The 18,054-nt window shown below is 42.1% G+C and overlaps 1 protein-coding gene across 3 annotated transcripts; it reads left to right on the forward strand.

Moving 5' to 3' along the window:
• The first annotated feature begins 269 nt into the window (after window positions 1–269).
• ska2 (spindle and kinetochore associated complex subunit 2) lies at window positions 270–18,037 on the forward strand. Of its 3 annotated transcripts, XR_004106986.2 has the most exons (8): window positions 270–402; window positions 4,934–5,026; window positions 5,817–5,993; window positions 7,628–7,702; window positions 14,110–14,152; window positions 15,991–16,117; window positions 17,141–17,372; window positions 17,406–18,037. XR_004106986.2 is itself a non-coding variant. In XM_031310923.2 (7 exons), exons 1-7 carry the CDS (start codon window positions 370–372, stop codon window positions 17,265–17,267), a joined length of 675 nt encoding a protein of 224 aa, XP_031166783.1. In that variant the 5' UTR covers window positions 270–369; the 3' UTR covers window positions 17,268–18,037. The 3 variants fall into 3 exon arrangements, 2 of the variants coding, with proteins under 2 accessions (XP_031166783.1, XP_035864729.1); XM_031310923.2 differs by having other exon boundaries at window positions 17,141–18,037; XM_036008836.1 differs by having other exon boundaries at window positions 17,144–18,037.
• The last annotated feature ends 17 nt before the right edge of the window (window positions 18,038–18,054 follow it).

Consider the following 18,054-nt stretch of genomic DNA (forward strand, 5'->3'; position numbering starts at 1 on the left):
AAGTTCCTTACTTTTTGTGCTAAGTTTATATAGGCTATGTAATTCATAAACAAAGTGTTTTTGCTGTCTAAAATGTGGCCTTTTTAAGCTGAAATCAATTTGAAAAACTGTCATAAAATGTTTGTTTTTTCTGATATTAGAGAATATCATGGATGAGCTTATTCCAAAAGTGTTCTATTTAAAGTGCTTTTGTGATGGTATATATATCAAGTCAATAAAGTTTTTTTGAATTAAAAAAAAAATCAGCAATTTCACAGAAGAGACGGACAGCAATATGGCGCACACATAGACACAGCGGTCCAATCGGCTTTCTCCATTCCTGACAGCTGGCCAATGACAGAGCCCGCATCAGGCTGAAAACTATTCAACATGGAGACAACAGTTGAAAAGCTTGAGGCGATGGTAAGCACAGCGTAAAACTGTTTTGTTTTCTGTAATATTCACCTTCTGAATTAGCTTTTTGTCCTTGGTGAACGATTCCAGACACATTTGGCAGCCCATTAATTATCGATGGGGTATTCATCCTATCACAGTAAGAGCAGCAGGTCATGGTTTTCTCTTTGTATTAATAAACAATTCAAACTCCTTTGCGCCATTCAGCAGGCCTGTCTACGTACCGTTAATGTGGTATCCCTCCGTCTTACTAACTATTACTAACGTTATTAAAACAACAGCGGAAGGCCAGCTCACACCTAACGTTAAGCTGTCAAAAGCCGCTTCCTTCTTCAAAATATAAAACATGGCCACCATTAAAACCTGTACGTTACATAGCTGTTGTTCCGTGTGAAAAAGTATTCCTGTAATGTAGCATCATAACAACAAGCCAGCGGTCAGTCAACACAGCTGGCCACAGTTCAGCATTAGAGACTAGTCATTTTCACTACAGCTCAAATATATTTTCGTTAGATTTTAGCTCTTTCCAACTTACAGACAATTCACTTTTATTCCAGACATAACGTTACGTTTTTCGAAACTCTACAATAATGTTAGCTAACTCTGTAATTAGGAAGCAGAGGAGGACTGCAGAAGGTCCAATAAAACAGGTATACAATGTTTGACCAAATAATCTCAACTCAAGGTCCACTAACTAGCCTTTTCCAGAGCTTTCAACAGCATCTCACTTGCCATTTCCCATATCCTTAATACAGTGGCTTGCATAAGTTTACACACCCATGCTAAAGTTGACTAAAAAGAGGAATAGAAAACCATCTTTTGGAAATTGATCTTAATGCCTTAATTAAAAAATGAGGAAAAATCCGACCTTTAAGGACACCAATTTTCTTTGTGAATGAATAATGTATCGTAAATAAATAAATGTTCTTCCTTAAAATACAGGGGGCATAAGTAAGTACACCCCTATGTTAAATTCCCATAGAGGCAGGCAGATTTTTATTTTTAAAGGCCAGTTATTTCATGGATCCAGGATACTATGCATCCTGATAAAGTTCCCTTGGCCTTTGGAATTAAAATAGCCCCACATTATCACATACCCTTCACCATACCTAGACATTGGCATGGTTTTATTTCAGTTAACCTAATAGCTGGTTTGATTTGCATTGAGAGATGATTTTATGGAAAGTACCCCATGCCAATCTCTAGGTATGGTGAAGGGGATGTGATTGATGAAAATTGGTGTCCTTAAAGGTTGAATTTTTCCTCTTTTTAGTCAACTTTAGCATGGGTGTGTAAACTTATGCAAGCCACTGTACTGATTCTAAGCAGGTTTTAGTATGTGGTGTGTTCACACTAGAAAAGTTACAAAATAAAGTATAGTAGTAGTATCCTACTAGAGACCTTTCACTCAAAACTAATGCGTACAAATGTGAACTCAGGGTTTTCCTCTACCATTATTTATAAGTCTTAAGTGCAGGACCCAAGCCGTTTTTGGCAGCACATAAGCTGAATAAATGTGAAATGCTGCAAAAAAACGTTGAAAAAAGCATTAAACTAACTAGAAGACTTTTCTCAGATCTAATTTGGTCCCTAGTGAACTTCTTCAGCAAGTTTTGTCTTCAAGCTTTTTTAGTGGTGTTTGAGAGCTTTTCCAATGTTTTAGATACTGATATGGAGATATTAATGGTCCAAAATTATGTCACTTTTTTTTTTTTTTAAATTGAAAAACATCCCATTCTCTCTCACCGATGTCTTGGACAAACCCAGAGAAACCACTGGAACCTCATGGTGTCGCTAAAGGAAAACTCATTTTGGGTCAATCAGTCTAGTCAATGTTGGGATATTTGACTGGATAAGTGGAAACCTTGACCTGCTGGCAGCGCTAAAGGATGAGTCCCCAGGATTTCTCCTCTGGAGACCTTGAATGTCTGTACCAAATGTTATGGCAAATAGTTGTTGAGATCTTTCAGTCTGGACCGAGTGCTGAACTGAGCGTATAGGATATATTACACACAACATATGCCAACACATTCTGTTTGTCACAGCGAGATATCTTCTCACATTTATGTGACACACTGACTCCCAACTCACTGAGCCGTGAGAACGTCCGGCCTTTGGCTAAGCCAGTGTTCTGTCTGTCCAGTGCCCCTTTTATATTGTGCTACTGGTGACCCTTCTAGAAAAGCAGTGCAATGTTAAAAGGGCATTGGCCAGAAAATGGTTACAAGCGATGGAAACGTCTCAAACTCTGAAGCTTCAGCTGTTGGCAGATGCTCTGACTTCATTGCACTACTGTATCAGACAGCTAGCAGTGCAATAGTATTGTCAAAGCATCTGAAAACTGCAGAGACCAGCTGCACTGACTACGTTTACAGTTCTAGACTGTATCAAGTCCAGTGGACGTGATCTTTGGACCATTGTGTGGTCTGATGAAGTGGGTGAGACTAGGCCAGTGTATTGTAAGCCCGGCGGCCCACCAGGCCTAAATTGCCCCCCAACAGGCCTAAGCCACTGGAATGACATGCAGCAAAGGGCCGCAGGTTGGAGTCGAACCCGCGGCCGCTGCGTCGAGGAGTAAACCTCTACATATGGGTGCGCGCTCCACCAGCTGAGCTACCCAGGCGCCCAATTGTTCTGTATTTTTAAGAGGTTTTTTAAACTACAGTGGGGTGGCTCTGTTGGAAACTTATACGTAGTCATATTTTCAAATCTCCAGTTAGCTTTTAGCTCTGACTTAATGTACGGCCCTGTGGAATCTGCGTTTAGCTCAGGGATGTCAAACTCATTTGAGTTCATGGGCCACATACCCGTGATTTGATCTCAAGTGGGCCAGACCAGTAAACCAGTCCAGAAAGATCAGAAACTTTATCTGCCACAGAGTTTCTTGTCAGCTTGATGTTGATGTTGGAGAGAGGGGTAATATTCTGAGAAAAAACTCAGAATTTCTAAGATTAAAGGCGTAAATTTACGGAAAAAGAACTTCACACTTTGCAAAGTCATCCAGTGGGCCTGATCGGACCCTTGGGCGGGCCAGTTCTGGCCCACGGCCCGTATGTTTGACACACCTGGTTTAGCTTTTTTTGTGATTCCGTCCATGATTCTGTTATCACCGAAACTATTAGGCTCTACGTTAAGGCTGGCTGCACACTGGCTGCGTGGCGTGAGCGTGTCAGCTGCGTGGCGTGTCCGTTTTTATTTCGGCTCCCATGGTAACAGGTTAGAGCTTTCACACTACCTGCGTAACACACACGTCTCAGGCGCGGCTCGAGCTGCGCCGAAAACGCGTGCATGCTAGAAATAGGACCGACGCCTATTTTTCACGCGACACGCAAGCGTGTTGGAAGTGTTTCCAGGCAAAATAGAATAGGAAAAGATGTTTATATGTCATTTTGACACAAATACATTTAATAAATGACATGATGTTTGAAAGTCTCTAGGTTCGAAATATTTTGTAGCCTATTTTGCCGTCAGTACTTCCAACGTGGTCTTTGCTGTAATCAAATCAGTATATGTTTGTGTTTAACATGGTATTTCATTTTATCAATGGGAAACATCCATGTGTCCAGACAAGGCTAGCAGCAGCAGCGCCGCGTCAGACAAGTTTCTGGTGTGCAAAGACATAGAAAACACCACGCAGCCGCCACGCAACTGACACGCAACAGAAACGCCACGCTCACGCCACGCAGGCAGTGTGCAGCCGGCCTAATGCTGCCGTCAGTCCGGGACTGGTCCCAGCCGGGCCCTCGTTAAAAAAAAGACACTTGCCACCGGGCTAAACGACTGTTCTGGTACCCTGGTGTCTAAGTGTTGGCTGCTAACCTACTGTGAGCTTGTGCTACACTCCACATGGTCACATTATCGGGCTCGTTCAAAACTGCTTTTAACAACAACTGATAGAGAAATGCTATGCTATACTAAAGGACATTCTGTGCCATAACTAGGGCTGCAACCAACGATTATTCCCATTGCAGATGAATCTGTCCATTGTTTTCTCGGTTGGGCCTAATCGATTAGTTGTTTGGTCTATATAAATGTCAGAAAATGGTGAAAAATGTTGATCAGTGTTTCCCAAAGCCCAAGAGATTCAGTTTACTGTCACAGAGGAGTGAAGAATCTAGAAAATGTTTACATTTTAGGAGCTAGAATCAGAGATTTTAGACGTTTTATTTTTGTTAAAATATGACTCGAACCGATTAATCAAATATCTATATATTTATATATATATAGTTGGCCATTCATTTAATAGTTGACATCTAATCCAATAATGGATTCATCTTTGCAGCCCTATATGTAACCAGTCCCATCAAACGCCACTGTAACACACTGGCTATATTATATGTTAGAGAGCTATAACTTTTGCCTCTTTTTATCCACAGAAACTGAATAGGCAATGTTTTACCAGTTGCACATTGTGTTATTGTTTCTTACATTCTTCATGCCATTTTTTTTTATTTCGAACCCTGCCCTACTTAAAGCAGGGTATATATGTGTGTGTGTGCAGCAGTGTGCTAGCAGAGCGTAAAGCTGAGTGTCTTTGCAGTTCCTGAAGTCCGAGGCAGACCTGGAGTACATCGAGAAGCGGCTGAAGCTGGACTTCATCAACAACACTGCAGAGAATGGATGTCCCGCTGAGGTGATAACTGAAACCACAGCTGTTATTTCTGCTGACATTCCCACCCAACTAAAGACAGGGTTCCCTCCAACACCATCTGCAGTCTACAGGACATTAAAAAAGCTGCTGTAGTTCAGACGCTGGAATTATCGGTGGACAATATTTATGGGCCATTGTAGGGCTGGGCAATATAGTGATATCGATATATGTAATTAGATTTTGGATATCGTTATATATCCTAATATGGCATAAGTGTTGTCTTTTCCTGGTTTTACAGGCTGCATTACAGTAAAGTGATGTCATTGTCTGAACTTACCAGACTGTTGTAACTGTTCTATTATTTGCCTTTACCCACTTAGTCATTATATCAACATTACTGATGATTATTTATCAAAAATCTCATTGGTAAACTATTTTGTAAAAGCACCAGTTCTCAAACCTACAATATCGTCGCAATATCGACATTGATGTATTTGGTCAAAAATATCGTGATATCTGATTTTCTCCATATCGCCCAGTGACTTACTAGCTATTAACCTTCAATATAAACCAGTGGTGGAATGTAACTAAGTACATTTACTCAAGTACTGTACTTAAGTACAAATGTTGAGCTACTTGTACTTTACTTGGGTCTTTTCTTTTCATGCCACTTTCTACTTCTACTCGGTTACATTTCAGAGAGAAATATTGTACTTTTTACTCCACTACATTCACCTGACAGCTTTAGTTACTAGTTACTTTACACATTAAGATGGTTGCACACAAAACACATGTAGTTGTGGTTCAGCCCTAATAGACACTGTGCCTGCAGGAGAACCCGGCGCTGATGCTGGAGAATCTGAGGGCCATCAAGGCCAAACACACAGCGCTGTGCTCCCAGGTGAAGGAGATCGCAGTCGCACAGAAAGAATCCATGGACTCCATCAGCAGCGACCTCAGCAGTGCCATGGAGCTGGTCCAGCACCTCCAGCAGACTACTGATGTGGAGGTACCCACACAAACACTAGCATCGCTGCTCCTACTCCCACCGTATGTACTCCTACTCTATACAGAGGAAAGGTTCCATATTCTACAGTCTTTCAGTAGATTATGATGCCAGTGAAGACTTCTGATGCACATGACTCCTGTCAACAAAAAGCCATTTGCGAGCACAGATTCACGTTTCACAAAAGATTGTCGCTCACAGACGGCAGATACATTTGTAAGTCCTGCAGGGTTTATGCATGCGGCACGCAAGTACGGTATGCATTTTGATTACGAACAATGAGTCAAAGTAAACATGAGAGGAAATGATCTCATGCTGCAAATTCGCTGTTTGCACGTTGAAGTTTTGGAGAAATGGCCCCCAGGTGCAAAATTGTACAACCATTGCAGTTAAACGTATACGGGTCTGTACTTTGGCTTTCACTTCAATAGAAAGATGTAGAAGATAGTACATGATGATCATACAGGGTACCCGTGGGCTCTTAAAGGGTGGCTCGCCTGGTGGAGCGCACGCCCATGTATAGAGGTTTACTCCTCCATGCAGCAGCCGCGGGTTCGACTCCGACCTGCGGCCCTTTGCTACTTGGCGTTCCCTCCTCCCCTTTCATGACTTGAGCTGTCCTATAACAGAAAGGCATAAAATGACCCCCAAAAAAATATATATAATTTTGAAAAATAAGGCATTAAAGGTCCAGTGTGTAACGTGTTTAGTTGTTCATTATCAAAATCTGTGTTGCCCGTTCACAAACTTGTCCTTTTTCATGAATATTTACCACCACCATCAATTCCAAGTATTCCTATTGGCTTGAAATTTTACATTTGCGTTTGCATGAACTGGGGTAGACACTCCATATTCATGCTCCATCTTGAAATACGTTAGCTGGTAAGGGACATACACGACATACTGCTCCGCCTTTCGTGTTTTCGCTGTCACATGATAAACTCACAGCTGCTGCTAATTCTGCTAATGGGTATCGTAGCTTCCCGGCCCCGGCAAGTTTGAAGAAGGAAACATGGAGGACCACACGTATTCAAAATCCAAATTTCAGGAACAGGAATCCTCTTCTTCGCCCAGAAAAAGAGAAAGGATACTGAAGAGAGCGGCTTTTTGAAGCGTGAAGGCTACCGTAGCTGTAATACGTACTTTGAACTGCGTGGTGCGAGAGAGTTGATTGATATATGATCTCAACGCTAGATGGGAGAAATTCAAATTGAAATAAAAGTGTTCAATTTCGTTCACAAAGGTCTAGCATTTGTATTGTCCTTTTATAAGATTAAAGAACTCCATTGTTTCGTCACAAAGCATGTACTGTATGTATTGAGTACTACAATAAAATGTTGTATCAAGTACTTCGTAAACAATTATTTTTATAGCCTACAATTGTTTCTGATATTCCATTATATGCTACGTGCGTTTGCCAGACTGTCCATGAAGTTGGTATTAAATTATATTCTAAATGGTGTTAAAAAAGGTCTTAAATTTAACTCGTGGAAACTTGGGGGGGGTGGGGGGGGTGTGTACCTTGTCATAATGCATATGAAATATGAAATTTGCCATGTCTTCCTTTTTATTAATCTCTAAATATACTGCAGCTGTGGGTACCAACGATTGACCGTGTCCTTGTTGACATGCTGCAGGTTCCGCCGCTGACGGCGCCGGAGCGGGAGGCAGCGGAGCTCCTGGGTACAGCAACCAGTGAGACCACAACAGAGGTAAGACCCAATCGCTACCCAGAAGCCTTTGTGTTTATTGCTAACGTTTGTCACCACTTCATTGGCTGCATCCCGACAAAATCCCTCCAGCGGTTCACTGAGCAGCAAGGCTCTGTTCTAGGCTCAGTTTATAAGGGGGGGTTTCATCATATCACACTTTGAGTTAGATGTAGGGCTTCTCACTGTGAATCAAATAATATGCCTATATATGCCTATATATATATATATATATATATTAGGGCTGTCAATTGATTAAAAAAATGTATCTAATGAATTACAGACTCTGTGATTAATTAATCGAAATTAATCGCATACATAATTAACGGTGCCTGAACCGATACTTTTTAAGAAAGTAAGAAAAGAAAACAAAGGGTACTAAACAATAGTTGGTGACATTAAAGCCCATGTTGCAGGGTTTATTTTCTAATGAATTTGTGCAATTTGCTTGTTGGTAATAAACATTTAAACTGTTACCCAACAACATCAAATACAATGGATATCACAAAACGGAATAAAATACGAAAAAGTAGTACTATTTTACAGCGGTTTGCAATGATTCTCTTTTCCCCCACAATGCATTGCATTACGTCACGTTGGGGAGACGACAGACGAAAGCCCCGTCTCTGTTCACTGTCTATGTGCCACTGGTGTTGCAAAATATGGCTTTTGGTCTCAACCGAGTCCATGTGTCTTTATTATGTGTATAATAACATTGGAGGGAAAGTGAAACACAGCTTGGACGGGGATGCTGTTCGGCTTTTCACAAGTTTAGACAGCTAGCTACGCCGACGTTTGCTAACGTTAGCGCAAGACTAGACTGCTAGGTAAATATTACGACTGCCTTCGGAGTTTACTATATCTGCGTCCACGTTGTCAACATAAGACATGTTGCGTTAGTGCTCCTTTTGTACCATCATTTTATTAAATGAAATGTTAAGCTTTGCTCCTACGAGATGGGTGGGTTTTTGTTAGCTACATACAAAGCTAACTGGCTATAGTTAGCCTGTATGCTAGCGGAATTAGCTAACGTTGCATAACCAGCCAGCAACTTCGGCAATCAGCAGTAGTTTCGGTAGGCTAACCACGACAGTATTGTCGCCCACAATCAACCTCTGCTGCTAAAACCAGTCAATCTGCAGTGATGTTTGAAATAGAGACGCTTGTGGATGTGTTAGCTGTCGTGGTTAGCTCGCCGGAACTACTGCCGAAGCTGCTGGCTGGCTACGCAACATTAGCTAATTCCACTAGCACAGGCTAACTATAGCCAGTTAACTTTGTGTGTAACGTAGCTAACAAAAACCCATCTCGTAGGAGCGAAGCTTAACATTTCATTCAATACAATTATGGTACAAAAGGAGCACTAACGCCACATGTCTTATGTTGACAACGTGGACGCAGATAGAGGAAACAACGAAGGCAGTCGTAATATTTACCTAGCCGTCTAGGCTAACGCTGTTGCGCGAACGTTAGCAAAACGTTGGCGTAGCTTTAGCTAGCTGTCTAAACTTGTGAAAAGCCGAACAGCATCCCCATCCAAGTAATAAATAAACACTAGGCAAATATGTTGTTACTGGAGCTAGTAGGGTCCATCAAAACGTGAGATATCTAATCGAAAATGTGTTTACAACGTTGGGGGATTTCACAGGTGGGACTGACTGGCAAGTTAGCCCATAGCTAACATGATGCCTTCTATTTCTAGATCTAGCTAGATTACCAGTACTTATCTGAACTAACGACATGATCACTGTCACTAAATATAAAGAAAACATTGACTTTCACTCGGTGCTATTCACTGACAGTAAAAACACCTCTTCCTCATCCCAGTCAGTCACCATAGTTCTAGTACTAGGCTGAGGCACGTCTCCCCAACGTGACGTCATCACCGAATTGCGTTAAAAAACCCACTAAACGACTAAAACGGTAAAAACTGGCCTTTAACACTATTTGGTGACATTTTTAACAATGATATACATATGTTGAGTGCTTTATGTACCCATTAATCAACAGTGGTGTTTAACCTGCAACATGGGCTTTAAAGAACGGCTTGTTTATTGCTAAGGCCATATGGTCAAAATTAAATGATTTAATAATAATGTATAACAATAACAATAACTTATTTCACTAGTAAATTGCTGTTGAACGACAAAAACAACCACCAAGGACATTTACAATAACTTCAAATGCACCACGAAGCTGTAGTTTACCAGTTTCATTGAACGTCTGTGTTGTTTTTCCGACGGCAGCTCGGCAGCTGCAGATTGTTACATCCCCCTGTTGAGTCACAGTCCTCTACAGTAAAACACAGTCAAACTTTACACCGTTCAGCGTTAGCTGTCAGCATTGTAACCGTGTTTAATCCAGCTACTAGCTAGCGGTAGGCTAACGTTAGCTGCTGTTGAGTATAGTGTTAACTAGCTAGCGGTAGGCTAACGTTAGCTGCTGTCGAGTATAGTGTTAACTAGCTAGCGGTAGGCTAACGTTAGCTGCTGTCGAGTATAGTGTTAACAAAGAATTTCTAATAAGGGAAGAAGTTCCACTCTCTCGTTACTTCCGGCTTCTGAACTGGTTGCAGTTCCACCAGAGTTCCATATAGGGGGCGCTCACAGGCCAGTGCAGAATGAATGGGACTCTATGGAACTATACCCCTCAAAATCCACTTTTCTCAGGATATAATTTTTTGTCTAGTAATTTGAATGTTGCATTTGAAAGGGGAGGCTAAGAAAATACACACTGCTGGGTGTTAGATTTTTTTAAAGTGGCTTTTTTGTTCTAAAAAGCCTTTTAAAATGTCAATGACGTCATACACATATACGGCCAGAGATTCTGCTTTACGGCAAGCTCTGAGTCACTTCCTTTTTTCTCTCGAGGCATCGACAACACAGCTGACAGGTTAGACTCTCCCTGTCAACACACGTGCTAGAAAGAGGTTTGCTAATGTTTTAAAGACCACGTTGAAATATTCACTCTGGCATTCTGGTTCTGCTTCGGATGCCGTCAAGCGGGATCTCCGATCGTAATCTGTCCTTCACTGACCAATCAGCATTCATTAGCAGAATGCTAGCGTGTTATGGGCAACAACGACTCAACCTGTAACAAATCGAAAGGGCATAAGTACTCGTTCATTCAACTTTCGACCTATAATCCATGTTGAACTTGCAAAAACTACAATCAAATCTGAGATTTCTCATCGACAATCAGGCGAAAGAGACAAATTTAGCCGTCTAGCTCCATAGGGTCCCATTCATTTTGCACTGGACCGTGATCACCCCCAGTGGAACTCTGGTGGAACTGGTGGGGCTTAATAGGGAGTGGAACGGCTTTCCGTAGACGGGCTTTGGTGTTAACTAGCGTCACGTGCAGCGGTGTTTGTGTTGCCTGTATCGTCTTCAGAGCATCAGAGAGAAGAGCAGACATATCAGTGACACCAGATTTCGGTAGCCAGGGTTGGCAGGAAGAAGATTTTTACAAGTAAATGTTCCAGTTAATGATCCAGGCAGCACATTCTCGTCTCCCTCCTTCATTTTACAGTAGAATGGTGGCTAGAACGGCTCCGGGTCAAACGTCAATATGGAATGGATTAATCTCCGTTATTTTTTTTTAACGCGTTATTTTTTCTCAGATTAATTAATCGAAATTAACGCGTTATTTTGACAGCCCTATATATATATATATATAGTCATGTGAACAAATTAGGACACCCATGCTAAAGTTGACTAAAAAGAGGAATAAAAAAATCATCTTTAGGAAATTGATCTTAATGCCTTAATTAAAAAAATGAGGAAAAATCCAACTGAAATGTCTGCTCTGCCTCAGTTCAACAGCAGCATCTACATATGGCCCCTTGTACCATCATGTTACATAAAGTCATAAAAAGAAATGAAACATCCACTGATCAGTCCTTCCAGAAAAATTAGTTTTTTTGTGATTGTTGTGGGCAAAAATCCTTGATTATGCGGCACGTTTTCTTAAAAAATGCGATGGAATATGCGGGATATTTATGCAATTTTATGAGATTAAATTGCGGGAACTTCCAAAAACTGCGGTTTCATCATGGTTTCATCGCGGGGTTTGCAGCTTTTCGATGACGTTCACGTCGCGTAATTACATCACTACATAACGTTCCCATGGCAACAGGGGAAAATGGCTGCTCGTGTGAAGTAAACGCAACATTTTTCAACTTTCTGCTAAGATATATGTGACTTTTTTGCAACGAAAATGCGGGGATTATGAAATCATGCAAGCCCCGCGTATTTTGTGCGGAAATCGGCAATTTATGCGGCGAAAGTGGGGCGTATTTGAAAAAATGCGGCCCCCGCATAAATATGCAGACTTTGGCTGATTATGCATTGAATTATGCGATCGCATAATCGCGTTTTTCTGGAGGGACTGACTGAAGATAGGACATTTCTGTAAACAATCTGTGACATGTAACCATATTCCAGCATTTAACTATGGAAAAACAGTAAATATAATAATGAAAAGAGGAATAAAACATGTTGAACCAAATGTTACACCAAACATTCAGCTAAATATTCACATTGGATTAAACGCGGTCTTCACGGTTAGCTAATCGCATTCTTTCAAATCTCGATTCTGATTCGAGAAGGATTAATGGCTCAGCCCTGTCACTGACTCTTGCAGCCTACAGAGCTGTTTTGCTGCTTTTTTCACGATGTAGGGACGTTTCCCCTCACTGTGGTAAAGGATTATGAATACTTGGTGCCCTTAGAAGCCCTCCCCCCCTCTCTCTCTCTTCCTTCCTCCCTCCCTCCTTGAAGCTGTCCATGATTTTATGACCGATGTATGGCCTCCAAATGCATGTCACGGCCCTGCCAGCAATTTTAGAGGGCTGCTACTGTAAAGACTTCAGCGGTTCAAAGGCAATAATCCTCTCCTTTCTAGTAGACTTTTAATTTGAAAGGTCTGTCCAGGAAGTGTTGAAGCTTAACACTGGACATGGCCATGCCCCTGGCTCTTATTTGAGCCATAGTTTAACCTGCATAATAAGAAACCTGCTGCTTTATAGAAATAACATGTGACTATAAATGTTTATGTTGGATTTTGTTCTTCAGGATTCTGTGATTTGAGAAATCATACAGGCTTTTAGCAACACAAGCAAAAATCTGTCCCTGTTAAGGATGAATATAGATTCACAAAGTAAGCCCATATATATATATATATATATATATATATATATATATACACACACACACACACACACACACACACACACACACACACACACACAGAAGATGTGTTGCATCAAGCAATGATTGTGACTCAGCACTATACGTGATCCTGCATGGTCCAGAACACCACCATGTTTGTTGTACAATTAATTGTCTCAGAAATTATATAAAGAATTAATAATATGTATATATAAATATATATATATAAATAAATAATATAGCTTTCACTCAAATTTAAAAATATTAATTTATTACTTTTTTAAACATATTTAAGTTTAGAATGAATCCCAGGAAACATCTTTTGGTTATATATCACTGTCATGTGACCCAGATAGTGTAATAACACAAACACAGCCTATGGAGTAAACCACGCCTCTTTATTATCATTTTTTCTTTTTCTAACTGTTCTCTCCCCCCCCCCCTTGTTATTTTTGTTGCCTTGAATATGTTTAGGGTCAAGTGCCAACAACTAACAATTGAAATAATAAAAATATATAACCTGACCAATAATCCCTTTATATAATTACAATTTGGCATAGCTCAGTCCCTCCAGAAAAACGCGAATATGCGATCGCATAATTCAATGCATAATCAGCCAAAGTCTGCATATTTATGCGGGGGCCGCATTCTCTCAAATACGCCGCACTTTCGCCGCATAAATTACCAATTTCTGCGCAAAATATGCGGGGCTTGCATGATTTCATAATCCCTGCATTTTCGTTGCAAAAAAGTCCCATATATCTTAGCAGAAAGTTGAAAAATGTTGCGTTTTACTTCACACGAGAGCAGCCATTTTCCCCTGTTGCCATGGGAACGTTATGAAGTGACGTAATTACGCGACGTGAACATCATCGAAAAGCTGCAAACCCCGCGATGAAGCCACGATGAAACCGCAGTTTTTGCAAGTTCCCGCAATTTCATCGCATAAATATCCCGCATATTCCATCGCATTTTTTAAGAAAACGTGCCGCATAATCAAGGATTTTTGCCCACAACAATCACAAAAAAACTCAGCATTTTTCTGGAAGGACTGGTATCTAAACTAAATCAACAACTACGAGTCATACACCTTAAGACCTTAGCTAATGTTAGCAATTCATTGCGGTTCAACAAAGAAACAATGATTATGTAAAAAACCCAGGCCTACATGTAGGAGTGTTCAGTTAGCATCCCCAGTCTCTGTCCCACTGATCATCTCTGCTGCTGTTTGTTTTCCAGGTGCCTCCTGCTCTAGAGGCTTCTGCCCCCCAGCAGCCACTGAGTGAGTCTGTTACCTTCTCAGTCTTCCACTCCGCTCTGAATAATCTACAATACTGTAGAGGTGGCAACAGTCAGTCTGTCTGTTGGTTCGGTTCACAACCTTAATCCAGACTGAAATATTGGATAGGGTTACCATGAAATTGAGTACATTCATGTTCCCCCTCAGGATGAATTGTGCTAGCTTTGGTGATCCTCTGGCGCCATCATCAGGTCAACATTTTCATATGTCTAATTCTTTAGTTTGGGACCAAATACCAACAAAACTAAGGCCATTCCCATCAGCCTCAGCTCTACTATGGGTTTAGTGCTAATTAGCAAATGTCGGCATTCTAACACAACTAAGCTAAGATGGTAACCATGGTCAACTTTATATTGACATCAGCATGTAAGCATTGTTATTTTGAGCATGCTTACATAAATAAAGAGCCACCACTATCATGGCTGTTAACACATCAGTCATTTAACAATTAATCAGCTCAGCGTATGCTGTTTAGTCCCAGTGTCCTGTTCTCAGAGAGGAACGCACTTTGTGTATTGCGCATTCTTTTTAGTTTGTATTAAACAGATCCAGGGTTTGATCAGTATTCTACAGTCTGTAGCTTACAAAAAGCTGAGTTGTTAACCCAGCAGTTAAAGGTGCTGTAGGTAGGATTGTGAAGATCCAGGAATTAGCCAAAAATGTTGAACATCGACAACTTCTCAGTCCCTCCCCCCTTTCTGCTGAAGCCCAAAACGGTCTCCTAAGCCCCTCCCCCCACAGGGGAGAATGAATGCGTGTACATGAGCAGTGATTGACACGCAGTTAGACACCCCTGCTGAGCTGTGGATTTTTGCAAATCTCACTCCAGGCTGTAGGTGGAGCCAGAGGAGCTGGATTTAAAATGACCTGCTTCATGTAGTTCTACTGGAACATAGGGTCAGTTTCAGCAAATATGACAGAAAGTTAGTTTTATAAGTCTTACTCACTGCTCCTTTAAGAAATATTTGCACAAATAGTTCTGAAATCACAGCTAGGAAATTCTACTGTAGAGGCTCGACAAGATGAATGTTTTGCCTCCAGGGCTTCTACTGTCAGACTTAGATTTTTTTAAACACTGCAACTTGAAGTTCAATTTGTCAGGTACTTTGCATAAAGAATGTATTTGTATATACTTTTGTATAGTACCATTATCAAATGCTACAGGGCGCCTTGTGTGTGGGTGTCGGATAACAAGGGGCGTGACAAAGTGGCGGTATTGGAAATATGAACGCGCTGCGCACCCTGAGCACTGTTATTGGCTGGGGGGTTACACGCCCTCATGTGGGGCCCAAAGGCTCTTTGCTGACAGCCAGAAACATCCCGCACACAACAAAATAAGAAGAGATAATCCTGGCACGGTCCAGGGTTGGAGTCCGACCTGTGACAATTTCCCGCATGTCTTCCCCCCTCTCTCTCCCCTTTCATGTCTAGCTGTCCTAGCCATTAAAGGCAGAAAATGCCCAAAAATAATCTTAAAAAAAATGTGTGTTATATTAAAGGGTCGGTTCAAGCAAATTGCTAGAAATAAAAAAAATGGATTCCCCTCTTGTGGTATCCATGCAGATACTTAGTTGTATTTGTCCATGTTCTCTCTCTCTCTGGACTATTTAGAGTTAAAATGTTTATAATCCCCAGACCTCAAACCCTGGTCAAATAAATCTCCATGGAAATAAATAATTCGGTGACTGACCCTTTAGTGTAAGCTACAAAAAGCATGTTTTCCACCTCAGATCAGTTGGACTGTACTTCTGCAGTTGACACATTCCTCTGTCAAAGTTGAACTGCAAGGCTGACGTCTCCGTACGCGTGTCCATCCCCAGGCTGTGAGTACGAGGAGCTGAGTGAAGCCACGCTGGAGACGGTTCCTCCCAGCGTGCGCTCCAACATCAAGCTGGCGGACCTCAACGTCTTCTACCAGCAGCTGCAGCAGCACCTCGGCAACAACAGGTTGGAGAGCAACTGCAGTGATGATTTTACAATCATATGCACAATAACATGTTCACATTCACACCGGTGTCCTACACATGTACTCTCAAGTGATGCATCTTAAACAGGGGAAGTCAAACTACCTTTGAGAAGGTTTCGGGTATAAGACCGCGTTCAGACAGCCTGCGTCGGCCGTCCGACAGTCGGGCAAAAACGCCCGACTGGTTTTTCCATTCATTTCGAATGGGGGAAGGTGTGTTTCGGCCAGACTGATCTCATGAAGTGGCGTATGTATGACATGCCAATTCGTATGCCGTTATTGGCGTGTTATCAAGACGCATACTCGCTTTTTAGTGTGTTTATCAACGCCGTTTGGCCTCCACTGAGTTACATTACCTTGCGATTGAGTGTGAATTTATGCCGTAGCGAGTAGTATGAAAGGTCGAAAATCAGGACTTTCACCCAGGAGAGCAGGGATCGCGTGTGACGTTTCCTTAAAGCCAACCCTGTTGTTCTTTTCCTAAACCCAACCGTAGCTTTCTTCTCGCAATAAGACGGCGATAACACGCCAAGTGGCGTGTATGTTTACGCCCGCTGTATACTGCATAGACATACACACGGATAGCTCAAAATGCGTACAGATAACACGCCACTTGGCTTAAGAAAGTCGGCGTGTATGTTTACGCGAAGTCATACCACGTTGGTTCAGGCTGCGGCGGGGGTTGCTGCAGGGGGGGACACTAAAAAAAAACACAGCGTGCCTCTGCTGAAAAGTTGAGACTGACTCAACTTTTGGAGAAACACAACCCCCACGTCACGCTGCGGTGGCCAATCGTAACCAGAGATCAGACTTGTCGGTGTGTGAGCCGGATCGCTTTTTTTGTTGTGAATGCCCCGTAAGAACATATCAATCTGTTGACAAGACTGATGCTTCGGTACAACAGGTCTTTATTAAACTTAGTAGAAAGCTTATCAACATCGTGCTGCGTCATTGAATTGATCAGCTTATTGCGGTGGCTGTCTGTTTCCTGTCGTCCTCTGCAGCGGCTCCCTCAGCGTGCAGAAGATGAAGCAGTTGAAGATGAAGGTGAGCGATGCCAAGCTGAAGGTCCTGCAGCACCTCTCTTTAGTCGAGTGCGACAGGAAAGGCCACGTTCGTCTCGCCATGTGAGCTGAGTCAACCAATGGAGACTGTTGAGTGGGTGGGTGTCGTTACAGGCTGGGATGGATTTGGCCGCTCCTCCACCTGTCCCACCTGGAGTATGGAGGGGGGGGGGCTTACTGAAGGATCACACTGCAGAGGCTCTCAGGGGGGGTCGGCCAGACCAGATGCATCCAGGCCACCAGATGTTTGTGGGAACATCAGTCATACTTTCAGTCCAGGTGCCGTTTATTCTTTGATCAGGTTTTAGCCGAGGTATATAAAAACATGAGATAGATTTGAAACCATGGTAAGGGCACGAGAATTGAACCGTTTCATACCCCGGCCCTATCTGTGTGTCGTTTTATTAAGTAACCTCTCCTTTAAACTCTGGAACTAAGTCAAGGAATCTGAGTTGAGATAAATGCGTGGACGTCTGGTGATGTCAATTCTTGATAAATGTCTTCATATGTCTGCTTATGAGTGATGCTGATATTCCTGTACTACTGTAGACAGCTGTCTGATTGTATCAATCAGTCAAAGGGGATACGTTTCTGCAACAAATATGGAACCCAAAGGAGAATTATGAATGCCGTTAACGGGCTAACAGTCATGTTCACCTACACATCTATGGTCAATTCAGCGTTCAGGTGCGTAGACTGGAATTCAGAACGTTGAAGATTAAATGGCATTCAACATCTTTGCTTGGGCCGGTGTTCCTCTGAGGAGTGGGGGGGAAGGATAGAACCCAGTGGGCTGTCACAGGAAACAAAGGTTAACCGTAAGTGCGGGGGGGGGGTTGGGGGCATTGTTTAAA

The sequence above is a fragment of the Sander lucioperca genome, chromosome 13, assembly GCF_008315115.2.
Source record: "Sander lucioperca isolate FBNREF2018 chromosome 13, SLUC_FBN_1.2, whole genome shotgun sequence".
NCBI classification, from domain to species: domain Eukaryota; kingdom Metazoa; phylum Chordata; class Actinopteri; order Perciformes; family Percidae; genus Sander; species Sander lucioperca.

Excerpts from the sequence above, each read along its gene's own strand:
- ska2 (XM_031310923.2), top strand. The coding sequence starts at position 370 with ATGGAGACAACAGTTGAAAAGCTTGAGGCGATG. Across the intron at positions 7,703-14,109 it reads CCAGTGAGACCACAACAGAG|GTGCCTCCTGCTCTAGAGGC; the intron begins GTAAGACCCAAT and ends TTTGTTTTCCAG. Across the intron at positions 16,118-17,140 it reads CAGCACCTCGGCAACAACAG|CGGCTCCCTCAGCGTGCAGA; the intron begins GTTGGAGAGCAA and ends CGTCCTCTGCAG.